Consider the following 17,064-nt stretch of genomic DNA (forward strand, 5'->3'; position numbering starts at 1 on the left):
TTAGGCCTACTGAGGGAAAATTTCCGCATACTTTCCCTCCCCTACATTTTAAAGTACCTGAAAAGACAAGTTTGCAGCAGTGTAGGGTCAAGAAAAGACGCGAAAGGCTAGATAGCGTTTGTGATTTTTTTTTTGTTTTTAGCTAATTCCCAGATCAGGTTAAGTAGGTTAGTTGACTTTAAGCTATTAGGCCTACATGGGCAAGAATTTTGTATTCTTTCGCTCCCAAACATTTTAAAGTACCTAAAAAGACAAATTCTGCAGCAGTTTCGGTTCAAACAAAGACAACAAAAGCGTGATTTGTGTGATTTTTTTTTAATCTAGTTCCAATTTCCACTTTTGTAAGTTTCACCTGCTCTTTGAATAATATGCAAGAAAAAGAAAAAAAAACTTCAAAATTCAACTATCATTAGCGTAAATTAAAATTTCTAGCAATTTCAACAATGACTTTATTTTCCGGAATTCGATCTAGTTTTATTGCAGGTTATTTACAATGCATTTTTATTACATACATTCGTCTAGACTTAAATTGCCTGTAATTTAACCTAGACAAAAGATTATTATTGAAAATATTTATTTGCGCCTTAAGATGGAGAACATAAAAGTCTTTTAGACTCAGTTAAAAATTTAACTCACTCAAATCCGTTTTGTTTCTTTTAATACGAATATATCAAGAATATTACTTACTTGTGCCATGTCTGTAACAAACGTTACATTATTCATGTCAACTTATTATAAAAAAGTCAGTTTGGTAAAGTTGGGGAAAAAAGCAAGAACGAAATTCCATGCGAAAATTAAAAATGGGTGAAATTTTAAACACCAGAAAGATATTAAGCCCAAAAGTCATATATACAAGAATAAAAAATGCTTCATCTATAAGGAGAAGCCAGTGTGAGGTTTTTAACTGTTTCCATTTTTAAGTTTACTGTTAAATCGAACTGATCCCTTGACTTTTTTGATGTATTCACCACAAATTTGATTTTTAAAAACAACCCAAACTGTTCGTTCTTTTTGTCTATCAGGCTGAAACGTATAAAAAACAAATAAAGACACGTATAAAAAACACCTGTAAGACAAACAATTTGTTGTATTGACTCAGTTTTTAGTTGATGATCTGTTTCTTTAATCTAACAAACGTTTCTCTCTCTGAGTCTGTGTATTTCTCCTTTTTTATTATTTGACAAGTTTTTATCTGATTAATAACTCACGTAAAGCACTAATTCGGCACCACGCGCTGTGAAAATCATTTTAAAAATAAAAGTCTCTCTTTCTCTCTCTCTCTCTCTCTCTCTCTCTCTCTCTCTCTCTCTCTCTCTCTCTCTCTCTCTCTCTCTCTCTCTCTTACAAATTTGTCACCTTCCCTAACCTTGATGCGATGAATCAAATGGTGCAATCAGAATTATTCTATATGCTATATTTACTGAGATACGGTTTAATATCTACAGTAGTAAAAAGATTTTCTACAGGCAAAAACATAGGGGTTAGGTACTAGAGCTATAAAACTTTTTAATTTTTACTAGAATTTTTTTTTAAATTACTAGAATTACAAAACCTTGTATTCACATCACCAGAAATGACAAGCTTTGACAAAAGTTACAAGGATGGGAAAAGAATGAGCTTTGAAAAACAAATTGATTAAAATTCTATATTTTCATCCTCTCCTTTCCAAAAATATAAAATATCACAACGGCATTTTGTGTTTTTTCGAAGCCTTTAAAAACGCATAGACTAGGTTTTTGCAGAAGAAAGCCAATATAACATTGAAATTATAATTATTATATTTTTTCACAAGTTTTGGATTCGCTTCTTTATTTTATAGATATGGCTACTGCCTAACGGGTGCAAAAAATATTTTGTTGTTTTGTTTTGATGTTCCTAGACCAGATTACTTTGCTGTAAACCTCATGCACATTGAAATATTTCAAGACATTTGGTAACCACTAGTAACTTGTAAGTTTGCGCATAGTCACAGATTAATTTTTGTGCATCTCCTGAAATTACGCATTTTGCATGAAAACGTACATATGCGATTTTTGTACGAGTTTGACTTACCGACAGCGTCAATGCCAAAAAGCCGAAGAAACTTCAATTCTGCCACAGTTTCGTAAGTAGGTCCTCCAAGCATCACGTAAACACCTTCGTGCATACTGTCACTCATTCCCAGCTCTTTCGCCAGTTGAAATGCCATCTTCCGATATGTTTTATTGTAGGCATTATTCATTGCAGGAAATCTGGGACCGAACCTAAAAAAGGGTTTTAAATCAATTTATATAAAAATATAAGAAAACTCCTGATTCACCATGACAAACCACCCAAACAGAATTGATAAAAGTTTGGAAAGATCAACTTTAAGATCCTGCATAGTTACTGTGTTCCCACCTCTTACCATAGTCTATCATCAGTCGACTGAGTAATTACTCACGGATATGGCGTGTGTCCTACGGTCAATGCCCCCAGTTACTCCATATTGAAATGTTTATAGCTTATTTTCAATATATTGTATAATTAACCTATTTTTTGCTTTTTGTTTATCCAAGAGAAATTTCCTATTTACTTCCTGGAGTGTAATATTAAGGAGTGAACATATAAATTGTTCAGGTGGGGGGGAAATCTGTTATTTGGCTTCTGTGGATTTTCTAAAGAGGGCATTGCACACCATTGCTTCCCTTGCCCTCACCTAGCTAAATTCATAATATTATGTCCCTTTTTGACCGACTCCGACACTAGACACGTAAGAAGTCCAAAAAAACACAAATAAAAACCTAAAATACATAAACACCTACCATATTAAGGCATTTGTAAAGATAAACTGGTAAATTGGATTCTAAACCAGAAGTGGCAGGAGAAATGCCGCGGTATATGAACGATGCGAATTGAGTGCTGCCTAATATCATTAAACTGTTCATACTTAATATTCAAGCCTGTGTTGGCCGGTTAGTTTCCAATTGTCTTCAAAAGGCTTATAGAACGGATGAGACTATTTGAATTAACCTTACTCCATGCTTATCAACCTTAGTTCTGCCCTAGGATAGATGGATGATAGACTATTTATCAACAAGTTAAATAACATCATTTTTATACAATTCTGAAGAAGGCATATGCCAGCTTTGCCTCTCACTCAGACTATCTGTCTTGGCTTTTTTGTTCAATTAGCTATGGTTATAAACTTTTTCATCACCTTCCATCAATTAATTTTAATTCAAATCAATTAGAGTAATTGATTTTAATTAATTCAATTAATGGTGCAATGAGTTCTTTAGTCGTATAAGTAGTAACTAAAAATTGCCCTCGTCTGTAATAAGCGAAGCTCCGAAAACGGGCGGTTGGAACCAGTGAATACATTTGAAAAATCTGGTTTATTTCAAAAGACGAGACGTTCACAAAGTTCAATATTACCTATCAAAATTAAATAATTAAAAGATGTGTGCAATTTAAAAAAATAAAATCAAACAATTTCTGCTTGCAAACAGTAATTAAGGAGCAACTCTTGCTATTAGCCACTGAAACCCTTTAAAAAGGAATTTCTTATAGCAATATATGTGCCAAAAGAGTTGGCTTTTTATGATGATTCTAAATATGTGAAATTCATTAAATTTAAGGGTACTCTCTGGAAGCTGGAAGCTACCGATTTTGAGGAAAATTAAACTATCAAATTCAGCACACCGTATCAGATAACCAAATTGCAAGCGTCTCAAGTCTCTATCTGCGAAATTTTTCGAATGAACACGAAAATGTGTTTATTTGTCTACTCATTTTTCCCCTGGGGCTATTAATTTAACTATTGGTCCTTAAAAATTGAAAGAAGGCTTATTTGAACAGAAATCAAAGCCTCTGAGCAGCAAAAAACAACAATTTTGTCCCAAAGAGGGAGATAAGCTATCAATTGAAAATTTTTAGATTTCCAATCAATTTAAAATTATCAGAAGGTTATCTATTGTTGTTACCACTTTCATAGGTGGTATTACCGTGCGGTGGCACATTCGCTTCCGAAGATGCAGTAGTGTAAACTGAATGAATATTAATATGGACATTTGTTTCAAGCTTCATTTAATAAATTTGATTCATTTGTGGCTTTATAAAATGTATATCAGCGATTGTGGACAAGGGCTAGTGAATCTTTGTGCATAAAAGCCCAAAGTCGATCTTCATGTCTGAATGTTCCAAATCTCCATAAAGACAAAAATGGAAGGAGGCTAGGGGGGGAATTAATCTTTAGTCTCCCTTCACTCTGGAAATACTTTCGGATTAAGCCTGTAATATGGCTACTTTGGGTTAGACATCCCTCCTTATTACATGAAAAAAAAATTCTGTAAAATACAAAATATTACATTATCGTTTTGCTAGCATAAATGGTGGAGAGGCAAGGGGGGAGGGTTTATTATGAACGCCACTCAAAATTTTTACAGGTATGACTACCATTCTCGAAGCATTTCTATGTCACTATTAATCTTGAATATAAAAAACTGGGGTTGAAGGAGGGAGTAGTAGCCTTTCTGACAATTAAGAAACCCATGGATCGTAATAATAAGCTGCAAGTGAAGAGTAACCTTTTTCAATAGAAACCAAAACTCTAAAAACGAGGTTTCGATCAAGTCTGGAAATTTCTATGAGGGGAGAAGAGAGTCCTAGGAAGCAAAGCTTGACCCTCCGTCCCTAGCTAACCCAGGAAATCCATCAGCGTACCTCAAAGTGGTGAAGGAGTGTAAACATCGTTAGGCTTCACGCCGAGCAAGATGATGGCTAGCACACTGCAGGGGGAAGCTAAGGCGTGGCACCCCTTGAGGAAATTATTACCTAGTAAACGACACAGTATTTGCCCTGGACCTGGATTTTTGTGGGTTGGTTTTGGTCTGTTTTGGTGGGCTTTTTTGGACTGAACAACATCTTCCTAGCTAATTGTGTTGAAAAAGCAACTCTTTGGTTTTGTCCCGGTTTTTTTTTTTCCTATACCGCCGATGTCTGCTTATTCCTGGAAACTGGTAAGGATCTAACCTGTGCGGTTTTTACGGAAAGTGTGGACCTCAGGCCGGATTGATGAATATGGTATTAAATTTCGGAAAGCTCCGCAAAACTCTTGCCTGGGGCCAAAAAGGATGGTTTTTGCTTGTCCACGAGCCAGAGCCTATGGTGTGCGAAGTGAAGTGGAGTTATGTAGCCTATGTCAGAGAGGAGTATCTGAAGTTGTGCAGTCAAGCTTTCGTTTCATCAGAACATGTTTCTGCTTTCGAGTGGAAAGCTCCGTTCTAGCAGGCAAGCAGGCAGGCACCAGTTTCAAATTGAAGATGGACTAAAATCTATAAGTGTTAAATATATGCGGCAGTTACCCGGCCCCACAGCCAATATATCTTCTTTGAGTGATAAATAGAAAATTTACAGAAGCAAAAAAGCGGCGCTTTCCCAGGGGTCCGAAAGTACTGCCGTGATTTCCGCTCGGTTTATCATTTGTTTTTTCGGACTTGGGATTGAGGTAGAGAAATGTTATCAGATATACCTCTTAAACTTTAAAAGTTCTGTCATTGCTAAAGAAATTGGAGCTTATCCTTTGCTCCTTTCTAAGTGGTGACGTTAGAAAGTTGGCCTACGGCAAAAAAATCAACTTTTGAACTAAGACAGATAGAATTTTTTTTTGGCGGTAATCGATAGCTCTTGATGAGCTGACTAAAGAATATGCCATCCATTTTTTGATACAAAAGTTCCTTCATGAGATATACTAGTTTGAAAGTTTTAAGGGGTTGACAACTGCAGTAGTAGGGTACACACTGAAACCAAAAATAAGCCGATACCAATTGTGAGACATGTAGGGGACTTGTAAGGAAAGGTCAGCTGTTAGTTCATAACCATCTTCGGCAGTGAGGGGTTTGCAAATTTTGCTATTTGGTGTACCTATTATTTCTTTCCAGTGTATTTGATGATAAGACCGAGTTGGTTCCAGTGGTAAGACATGTAGGGGACTTGTAAGTAATAATCGTCTATTATGCTACATATAATCTTTATTGAAGAGGGGTTTGTAACTTTTGCTAGTTGGTGTAGCCTACCCATACTCACTGTAACCTAGAATTAAGTGTTTACGCAACGGGTACAAACGATAACGTAAAACAACGAGGCAGTTTTGTAATAATTAATAGAGTGTCATCTATGGTATTTTGATCCTGAAAAGTTACGAGTAGCTTTATAATACCAACTAGATACTGTTCCAAGTCTTGATCCGTCACGGTGCCTACGATTGAAAAGGATAAAGTTCAACTGGCTGCAAAGTCAATTTAGTCCCTTCTTTCGATATTCTTTAGTTATTGTTGTTTTTTCAACGCTGAGGAATAGCCTTTTGATCATGTTATTACTGATCGCATTCTTCTTTGAACATAACGTTTTAAAAGCTTTGATAGGCTGACAACTTCAGTGTTTAACCGATAGCAAAGAAACAAAACCAAAATGTTGATCTCGCAATACTTTATTCGGCGAAGCCGGACAAAGGTTGCCGCAACACTTCACGTTGCTCAGGCAACGTAGGTCTAGTTTATCTATTATGGTTTGCCTTCCCATTGTAGCATAATATTTGTAGGCATGAATATACAATGATCAGAGGTAATAGGCTTGAGATTTTCTGTGCAGGATTTTGACTTTTGTTAAAAGAAGAACATAACCAAGTGCGGAAAACCCCTGTTGTGACCAAGATGGGCCGAGGATCGCACAAAGCCTTTATTCAACTGGAAGTCCCAGGAAAATATTGATGTCCAGTTCTAGGCCACCTTAAGCGCTTCGTATAGACTTGAGAATGTATGTCATTCCTCGTCCTTCAATGGTTCTGGGACTGTTGCTTTTTCTGGGGTCGGAAATAATTTCAGTGATTTAAAGAATATGGAAATTGTAACTCAGAATATTACAACATTAAAAACTAGCTAACCTGTTGATATTTTGACTGGTGAATTTAAACGCTTCTAACTGGACTTATTAGGAGTTTCAAAACCCATATTCCAGGAGTAGAAAACATGAAATTAGATGATATAGAATTTATTTACTCAGCCTGGAAGGGCGGGGTATATAGGGGGTACATAGACAGGGAGTAGGCCTTAAGGTGAATAAGGAAGCTGCCAAGTCTTGCATAGGTTGAAAAGGTATTATTAATTGAATGCTAGTCACTCATTTTATGACTAAAATATGTAGTTTTGTCAGTCAAAGTAGCATATGCCCCTGTAGAACCGACTGATAGATATAGTTGTGACTCTTTACTTACAGCTACCAGAACAAATAGCTTAGGTCCCAAATAGAAATATGGTATTTTTTTAAGGAGATAGAAATAAATTTTTGGAGGAGGTAGAAATAAGGTTAAATGGTATCTTGAGAGAAATTACAGACCAGGACACAGGGACACAGGGAATATAAATGACGACCGGGACACACAACCGGGCTGGAATATAAATGACGACCGGGACAAAAACATATATATATATATATATATATATATATATATATATATATATATATATATATATATATATATATATATATATATATATATATATATATATATATATATATATATATATATATATCTGTGTATATTCACAGGTGGGACACAGGAACACAACCACAATGGCGCGTAACGACTTACGTGCGTGGGGGGGGGGCTTGGGGGGCGCGAAGTGCCACACCAACAGCTAGTAACCAATATAGTATTTGCATAAAATCGCCCGTAAGTTAACATGGTTTTCGTATGACGATAAGACAGCTATCCTTACCGATAAGGTAATTGGACACCAAAGATTGGCAGGATCAATAAAAGATACTAGGGTATATAGGAGTGGTCTTGTTGATGCTATAAGTAAAGATCACCATCTAGTAGCGTTTAGGGTTGGTTTAAAACTAAAATTTCGGAAAGGTTTGTATCTTCCAGGATTCTATGACGTTGGTAGACTCCACCATGAGAGTTTGAGAGAAATTGGATAGAACAATTTTAGTGGAATAGTATGTAAAGTCCCTGATTGTGTCTTAGGGAAGAAATTTGTTAATAGAAAGGAGTCGGGGCTTGTACAAGAACTATCTGAGTGATAGACCATATGAAAATAAAATATATGAAATATGAAAATAGATGGGAAGATTACACCTCAACTTTTCTAAAAATTCTTACCAAGAAATTCTTTGTGCCAAAAATTATATGGACTTCCAAAAATACATAAGCCAAATCTGCCATTACGACCAATTGTTGCAAGCACAAAGTCACCAACAAGTGCTCTGAGTAAGTGGTTAGTGTCATTATGTAAACCACTCATGTCTACACAAATTTCTTACATTAAGAACTCATCAGAACTTGTAAAAAAACTAAAAGAAGTGGAGTTTTCTTCAAATTCTATAATTTCAAGTTTTGACATAGTGTCAATGTATACGAGTATTGACGTAAAAGCCGCAGAAATTCTTCTTGAAAGAAAGTTACTAAGAAATTTGGACTTAATTAGTGGTGAAACAGTTTTGGAAGTCGGTGTAATTATGAATTTAGTTAGGCTGTGCAACACGTTCTCTTATTTTTTTCAATTCAGAGGAGGTTTTTTCGAACAAGTAAATGGTTTACCCCTGGGGGCCCCTTTAAGTCCTTAATTAGCAAATTATTTTGTAGAAAGTGTTGAAACAATAGCTTTAGATTCATACTTTTTAAAACATAAATTTTGGGGGAGATATATCGGTGACATAATTTCAGTATGGAATTATGGGGAGGAGGAATTAAAAGGTTTTTTAGAACATCTTAATTTTTGGGGAGGTGATTTAAAATTTACAATATAATTAGAAGAGGATAATAAACTTCCTTTTCTGGATGTTCTTTTTTTAAAAAATGAAAATAGTCTGGATTTTAAGATTTACAGAAAACCTACTAACAATAACAGATTTTTGTCGTTTTTCTTCGATCATGCTCGCCAAGTAAAAATTGATTTAATCATATCCTTAACTGACCGCATTTTTAGAATTTGCTCTCCAAAATTCATTGAGGAGGAATTATTGTTGTTAAAATAGATTTTAATAAGTAACCATTATCTGGGCTGGTTAATTGACCAGACTTTTTCGAAAAGAAGAAAAAAAAATCTAGAATTTTCTGACGATATTCTGGAAACAACAGAAAAGAAAGATATTTTTTGTTCTCTACCATATGTTCCAGGGTTGAGTGAAAAGCTTAAAAGAATTTTATAAAATAATGGCTTAAAGGTAGCTTTAAGAGGTAGTAATACTTTGGCTAGTTTTTTAAATTCTGGAAAGGATCGAACTTCCGTAGAGCAACAAAGTGGGGTTTATAAAATCCCATGTACTTCTGGAAGCTCTTATGTGGGACGTACTAACCAGAATTTAAAATGAGATTGCTACAACATCATAATTCTATTTCATTGTCTTTAAAGGAAAATACCAAACCTGAAGATTTCACGTCGGCCCTCTCGGAATATATCTATAATTTTCCAAATCATTTTATTTTGTTTGAAAATGTTTCTTTGATTTCTAGGGACCAAGGTTTAAAACAAATTTTCAGGGAAACAATCGAAATTAAAAAAAAATTATTCAAGAATAATTCCATAAACAGAGATACAGGTGAATTTGGATTGAATTCAATTTATGATAATTTACCGAGTTCAAATAAAGTAAATATCACCTCACCTAAAAGCTAAGACCTCTGTCCACGTAATATGTCACATAAATCTAATGAACCGGAACCGAAAAGGCCAAAGAGACTGGCTTCCGCTGTTGCATTAAAAAAATAAGAGCAATATACTATATGTAATTAGTTTATTAGGTATAAATTTTGTTTCGTTTTATTCATGTCTTTTAGTTTTACTGCTGATGATGAACACTGTATATGTGTTCGAAATACCCAGTTAAATTTTATATCTGTTCACTGTCAATAAAAAAGTTTCATCCCTATTTTGAACTGTTTTACTTTCGTCAAACACCTTTAGTCCTCAGTTCTATAGATTACGAGCAAGTTTTTGATTCAGCTGATAGAAGAGTTTGAGCGAACTTATTATTCTAATATGTATACCAAATAAATTAATAAAAGTAATTAGTGCTATGTGCGAGAATAACACTGATGCGGTTAAGGTAGAAAGTAAGATAGCATCCTAAATGAAATTGTTAGCAAAAGGAATGAACTTTTAGAGGTTTTGCGATTTCAGGGTACAAGAATAGATTTGGAAATTAATGAGATATAAATGATTTTAAAAGTGGAATAGCCAAGGCCCAGGGTATTCTTTTACAGTTAAAAAAAGTCAATAAACATAGAAACTAAGTCTGCAAACCAAGATTAGAACATTGTGAGCTGCAGTGATGACAGTGCTCAAGTGTGGTTCTGAATCATGGGCACTCTGAAAAACGAAGGAAGATTTGCTAGATATTTTTCAGAGAAATTGCCTGCGGATTGTTTTGGGTATGGATAGTTTTGGGTACGGATAGTTTTGGGTAAAAAAATGGGATCTTCCTGGGAGGGTGTATTATTGAAAGGAATTTATTCGAATGGACATTAAAAGACCTAGTGCCGCTTTTAACTCACAAACACCATGAGAAATTGCTGCATTTTAGAGTTTTAGCCGCAAGAGTGCGGTTCAAACCAAAAGTTCGGAAAAATGGGAAGATATGTCTACGAACGAAAATCAGAATATTGGGAGCTACAGTGACGACAGTGGTCAAGTATAGTTCTGAAGTGTGGACGACGCTCCAAAAACAGAGGAAGATTTTCTAGACGTTTTCCAGAGAAATTTCCTACGGATTGTTTTGGGTACCCGACTAACTAACCGTATCTGAAAAAGTAAACCCTGAACGAAAAATGTGGTTCAATCCCGTTTTCAAGGGCTATAAAGAGAGACAGGATGAGATGGCTAGGACACGCCCAGCCAATGAAGGATGACAGATTTCCAAAGATTGTCCTCGTCGGCCAACCGTCTAGGGCTAAACAAAAAGCAGATCGTTCCAGAATGGGGTAGAAGGATGTCGTAAGGAAAGACTTCAGGGATATGGGAACTTCTCAGGAGGATATAAAGAGGAAGGCTTTGAATGGATCGGGATGAAGGAGAAGCGTACGTAGCTGTGTTGGCCTCCTGTGTCTTGGTGCTACAGTTTGTTTTTAGTAGTACTTGTAGTATCCATTAAAACTAACGTCTATAGAGTATGGCATAGCCGCACATTATTTATAAGCTGTTGGTTGATGGATTCTGTTATGGATGGAGGGGGTAATTAAGCCCAAAAGAAAGTTTTGGGCGCTTTTATAAGCTTTCTATGAGAGGCAGTGCAAATGGATCGAATGATTACTCTGAAGGTTAGAAATTCTACCTTGGATTTAATCTACGGATTTGATTTTAGTCACTAAAGTCATCCGAAGCACCATTTTTAGTAGTCTGTGCAGTTACGTAACAGCATCAATGTCTTGCGGTTAAGCCTCTTCTTCTGAAAACGAAGTAAGAGTATCTTACCGTTCCTCGTTTCTTCCTTTGAGTGGAGAATCTCCTGCCATACCTTGGATATTGACATGGTCCCTTATTACCATAATATCACCAGCCTTATAATCAGGATTTAATCCACCAGCAGCATTTGTCACAATCAACGTTTTTACTCCAAGTAATTTCATGACTCGGACTGGCATAGCACACTATAATGAAACAATAAAAATGGTTATGTGAACTTGTTTTTTCTAGACCAGGGCACTTCGTGTAGAAGGAGTTGTCGTAGAAACTTCAAAAGGGTATCATTCAATTGGAAATTGAATGGGCTAGTGCCTTTTGGAGGGTAATCAGCCTCCCCCCATGTCCATCATTTCTCCATGAATATTCAGTCAAAATTTTGAGATAGATATTTTGTTCAGTGTAGTTGGAAGGTGTAGATGTACTTGTGTGATATACCCTCTAAAAACTTAAGTTGTTCATGCATTGACGCATCGTAAACCGGCTTCTTTCGCTAGTTTCTTTCAACTTAGTGGGAGAAAAGACAAAGAGAATTGACAGAATGAATGCTAAATATATAATTTGGGCTATATATTTGCACATTAGGGGGGGAGGTAAGTATTTGGTCAGTTTTTCGTCAGAAAACGATTCAAACAAAACAGAACTTCATAATATCAGAATTATTGTAGCTAATACAATTTGCTTGCAGACCCACTGTATTTTACCCCCCCCCCCCCCAATGTGCAAATATATAGCCCAAATTGTTTCCAAAGTTAATTTTATCATACTTAGGTATATTTAATTAGGATCAACCTAACTTTTTTTGTGCTTCAGGGGGTATATCATACAAGTACTGGTCTGTAAATTATGTCTTTGAGGATGAGAACCCCCCAAAGCCCTTAGGGCAATGGTTGTAAGCTATTCCCTGGGGGATATAAGGTTTTCATAGAACGGGTGGTCGTAAAAACTTCGGAGGGGGTATATTGGATTGATAATCATAAATTTTAGTCCCTCTTTTTAAGTGTCAAAATGATCTGAGAACAGCTACCCCCCCCCACGCACACACGTCACATTTTACAGAAATGCATCTGATACAAATTTTGGGATAGCCATTTTTTTTAATAGTCCAAAGATCACAGGCAGCGTAATTGCGCTGCCAACGTATTATTATTAGTTTTTAGTTAATTATTTTATTCCTTTATTTTTTAGACCAGAGCACTTTGTATAGAAGGGCTTGTCGTAGAAACTTTGACCTGGGCTTATTCGATTGGACATTGCAAGTTCTATCGCCCTTTCTAATAGTAGAAAGGGATTGGAGGGCAATCAGCCCCCATCCACGCTCATCAATTACACAAATGCATCCAATCAAAATTTGTTGATAGTAATTTTGTTCGGCGTAGTTGAAAGGTCTGGGAATTATGTCTTTGAAAATTCCCTCCCCCCGATCCCTCAGGATATGGGTTGTAAGCTATGCCCTGGAGGTTTATAAGTTTTTTATGGAAAGGGTGGTCGTATTAACTTTGGAGGGGGATAGTTCTTCGAAGTGCCCTTTTTAATAGTCGAAAGTGATTGGAGGGCAACCACCCCCCCTCCTCGCCCATAATTTCCCGAAACACGTCCAATCCAACTACTTGGCATGTTTTTTAAACATATTTGAAAGGTCAAGTAATTATGTCTTTGGGGATGACACCCCCTCCAGGGCCCTCAAGGCAAGGGCTATAAGCTTTATTAATTGACCATTGTTAACATTTAAGGTTCTTGCGGAAAGGGTGGTCGTACAAACTTCGGATGTAACTCATTCAATTGGAAATAATAAGTCCTACTGTTCTTTTAAAGAGTCAAATTTAATAGGGGGCAATTGGCCCCACACCACATCTTCTTTTCCAGAATGCATCCGATAGAAATTTTGAGATAGCCTTGTTGTTTAAAATAGTCTAAAGATCATATAAATAGGCCTTTTGAGTTGAACTAGCACCTTAGAATAAGGGCTGTAGGCTAAGTTAGGCAATTAGTTCACTGTTTACATGTAGTGTACGTTATTGAGAAAGGTATCATTATTTGACCTTTACCTTCCAAAAAGACAAAGGGCATTCATGTGAGCCTTTCAGAGAAGGTTGAGGGGAGTGTTGAACTAAATCAAGACGCAATGTGTATTCGGGCCGTCAAAAGGGCGTAACTCACTTTTGAACTTTTAGGAAGTGTTAAGGGAGATGATGAATTGACCAAAAAGGCAATATTTGTACACTGCTACTACTACTACTACAGCCACAGTACTACACTTAAAATATTGAGGGTAAATATGAACCAAATCAAAGACGCTGTGTGGATGCACATTTTCAAAAGAGCATATCTCAACAATGGATTTGAGTATTAAGCTGGAATTTTCAGAAAAAGCTTAAAGGGGAAGACCAATTGACCACAAGGCAATATATGCTTGCTACTACTAATGCTATTGCTGCTGCTACAATTACTAATGCTACTGCTACTGCTACTTCAACTGCTACCTCTATTGCAACTACTTATAAGGCTAAGAGCATTAAGACGAAAATCACAAAATTATATTAATATATAGGTTATCAAAAGGATATATCACTAATGTCATAGCAACATTTAATTATATTAAGCCGATTCTTGATGAAAATGATGTTCAAATTGCCAAAAGGCAATACATGTATTATTAATGCTATCACTACAGTTACTTTAACTAATGACTATAAGACAATTAAGATGAAATTTTTAGGGAGCGTTTAGGGAGTTTCAACTAAACAAAAAAACTATATGCATGTAGGTTTTCAAAATAATGTAAAAGCAATATCATAGGCAGCACCGCTCTCTACTAGCTGGTAATATGATTGAAACTTTTAAAGGAGCTAATTCGATTTAAGATTAAAAATTCTAATACCTTTTTCAAGAATAAGAAGAGATTGGAGGAGAAGCAGCCCTCCTCCCCACTCATTTTCCAAACGCATCCAATGAAAATTTTGAGGGGCTACCCTATCCTCTATTACTTACTCGCTATACTAATGTATTTAAATATTATGAAAAAGCGTCTCATTCCGATCCAATAACCTTTTTGTTTCACCTGTCCTTCTTAAAGAATTGGGAAAAAACTCAAATTTTAGCGTCAGGAGCGAAGAATCAAAGAGGGGCGAACCCCCTCATATATAAGGAATAATTTATATTGACTTTAAGTTTCAGTGTTGCTCCTAATTTTGGGAAAAAACTCTTGCTTTTTTAATTTAATGTCATATTTTTGCTTCGTAATTTATGCCTGAAAATCTCCTCCTTCTTTGTGGAAAATTTTTACCACCTGAAAATCCTCCATATGAAATATTCTTACCTGGAAAACACCCTCCCCGAAAAATTCTCCCTCCCCCTCTTGGTTGAAAATTCCACTCGTTAAGTTTTATAAGGGCAATTCCCCCTTGGATAAATGTCCTTGCATATATAATGGAACTGCCAAAGAAAAAGCAAGACCAATAGAATGAAATCTGTATATATGACGTTATATGGATTGTACAGGAAAGTACGAAACTACAAGTGCGTTCCTAGCTTTCGGCAGATAACAAATTTCGGAAGAATTTGAACCACCTGAGCATCATTAAAACCAAATAAGATGCAGAAAATGGATAGAAATAATTTATCAGGCGCGCTGTATTAAGGAAAAATCTCTGTTTCGTGAAAAATTCAGGCGATTCGAATTGCCGCAACTGACTGTCGAGCATTTATCTTCATTCCACAAAGCAGCCAGTCATTAAGAAGTTGCAACATAAAGACCTCAATGGAAGAGTCTTATTTCGAGGAATTGGGCTACTGTCTTTTTGACTATGGCTTCCTCCGAATATTCTACTACAGTATTTGTTAATTATTCACAACACACTCAAGAATTTTGATCTGAATATATGCTGCTACTACTAATAACCCACTGCAGCACCAAGCCGCCTGGGGCCAACACAGCTACGCACGCTCCTCCTCCAACCTAATCTATTCAAGGCCTCCCTCCTAACACCCTCCCAGGAAGTTTCCATTTCCTTTAAATCTTTATTTATGATATCTTCTTTATTTATGACCTGCTTTCCGTGTAGCCCAAGACGGTTGGCCAAAAAGGACAATCTTTGGCAATCTGTCATTTTTCATCCGCAAAACGTGGCCTAGCCATCTCAAACTTTCTTTCATTATAGCCCTAGAAAACAGGATTGAACCATATTTTTATTGTACAACATACTGTTTGAAATACGGTCAGTCAGCTGGGTACCCAGGACAATCCGTAGGCAATTTCTCTAGAAAACATCTAGTAAATTTCCATCTGCTTTTCGGAGCGCCCGTGCTTCAGAGCCATATTTGACCACTGTCATCACTGTAGCTTCCAATATTCTAATTTTGGTTTGCACACTTATCTTTCTATTCTTCCACACTTTTTTAACTGTGAAAAAACGCCCTGAGCCTTGGCTATTCTACTTTTAACATCTTCACTGCTCCCACCGTCTTTACTAATAATAATACTACCGAGGTAAGTGAAGCTGCCCAACTGATCAATCATTTCGTTACCCAACGTCACCTTTTCATCTTCGCTTATTCCTAGCCTTAGTGACTTAGTCTTCTTAACATTAATTTTCTAGCCTATTATAGCACCCTGAACTGGCAAAACCTCTAAAACTACATTCATTTTGCTCACACTTTCATCTAATATGCTTAAATCGCCGCATAATCTAAGTCCAGGAGCGTTTTTCCTCCCCATTTGGCTCCGTAGTCTCCAGTTGCCTTTCCTACGCTCCTTAAGACAAAGTCCATCAAAATGATTCATATAAAGGGTGATAGAACATAACCCTACTTAACTCCTGATTTAATACAAAACCAGTTGCTAGCCTCATTTCCTACCTTAGCCGCAGCAGTATTATTCTCGTACATAGCACAAATCACTTTAATGTATTTGTCTGGTGTACCATATAGGGATATGACCTTTGCTAACGATTTTCTATAAACATAATCAAAAGCTTGCTCATCTATATATATAAAAATAAGTTGCCTGTCCGTTACGCCAGATTATGTCTTATCTATATATAAAAATGAAACGAAACTGAAAAGCAAACTGAAACTAAAAATGTAGAAACTGGGAATTGCATAAATATTTCTATATATTTTGACAATAGATTAAATTAATTCGAAAACCTTATAACAGATATTTATAATTTTGAGGTTTATTATAAATTGTTGAGTGTTAGCATGCTTGGCACGTAAAATTTTTTCTAACAGAGAATGAACACTGACAAATTGAAAAACATTGAAAAAGATAGAATGTTACCAAATCCTACAACAGAAGAAACAGCCGAGGAAGCTGCTCAGAGAGTTAATGCCAAAAGGCTTGCGGCTAAAGAACGCAAAACCGCGCAATTAGAAGAAGATCAACCTGGACAGCGAGAGTCAAAACGCATCAAAACTGAAAATGATAGCGATGATGATTGGGCTTGGGATTTTGACTTGGATAAGGTTATCAATGTCTACCAGATTTTACTTAAAAAAACAAAGGTTCGGCGATATGTATTTACGTCTGAAAAATAAAGAAGAAAAAGAAAACTGAAACTAAAAATGTAAAAACTGGGAATTGCATAAATATTTCAAAATATTTTGACAATAGATTAAAGTAATTCGAAAACCTTAAAAC

At 36.0% G+C, this 17,064-nt stretch overlaps 1 protein-coding gene across 4 annotated transcripts in view; it reads right to left on the reverse strand.

Annotated features, from left to right (window-relative positions):
• Positions 1-17,064, reverse strand: part of LOC136034855 (purine nucleoside phosphorylase-like) — a 72,500-nt gene that overhangs the window by 4,147 nt on the left and 51,289 nt on the right. For all 4 annotated transcript variants that reach the window (XM_065716323.1, XM_065716321.1, XM_065716324.1 and 1 more), the window contains 2 exons: positions 11,436-11,611; positions 2,053-2,243 (listed from right to left, as the gene is read on the reverse strand). In XM_065716323.1, coding sequence (XP_065572395.1) covers positions 2,053-2,243; positions 11,436-11,611 — 367 coding nt within the window. The remainder of the gene's footprint in view (positions 1-2,052; positions 2,244-11,435; positions 11,612-17,064) is intronic.

Source organism: Artemia franciscana, chromosome 13 (assembly GCF_032884065.1).
Source record: "Artemia franciscana chromosome 13, ASM3288406v1, whole genome shotgun sequence".
NCBI classification, from domain to species: Eukaryota; Metazoa; Arthropoda; class Branchiopoda; order Anostraca; family Artemiidae; genus Artemia; species Artemia franciscana.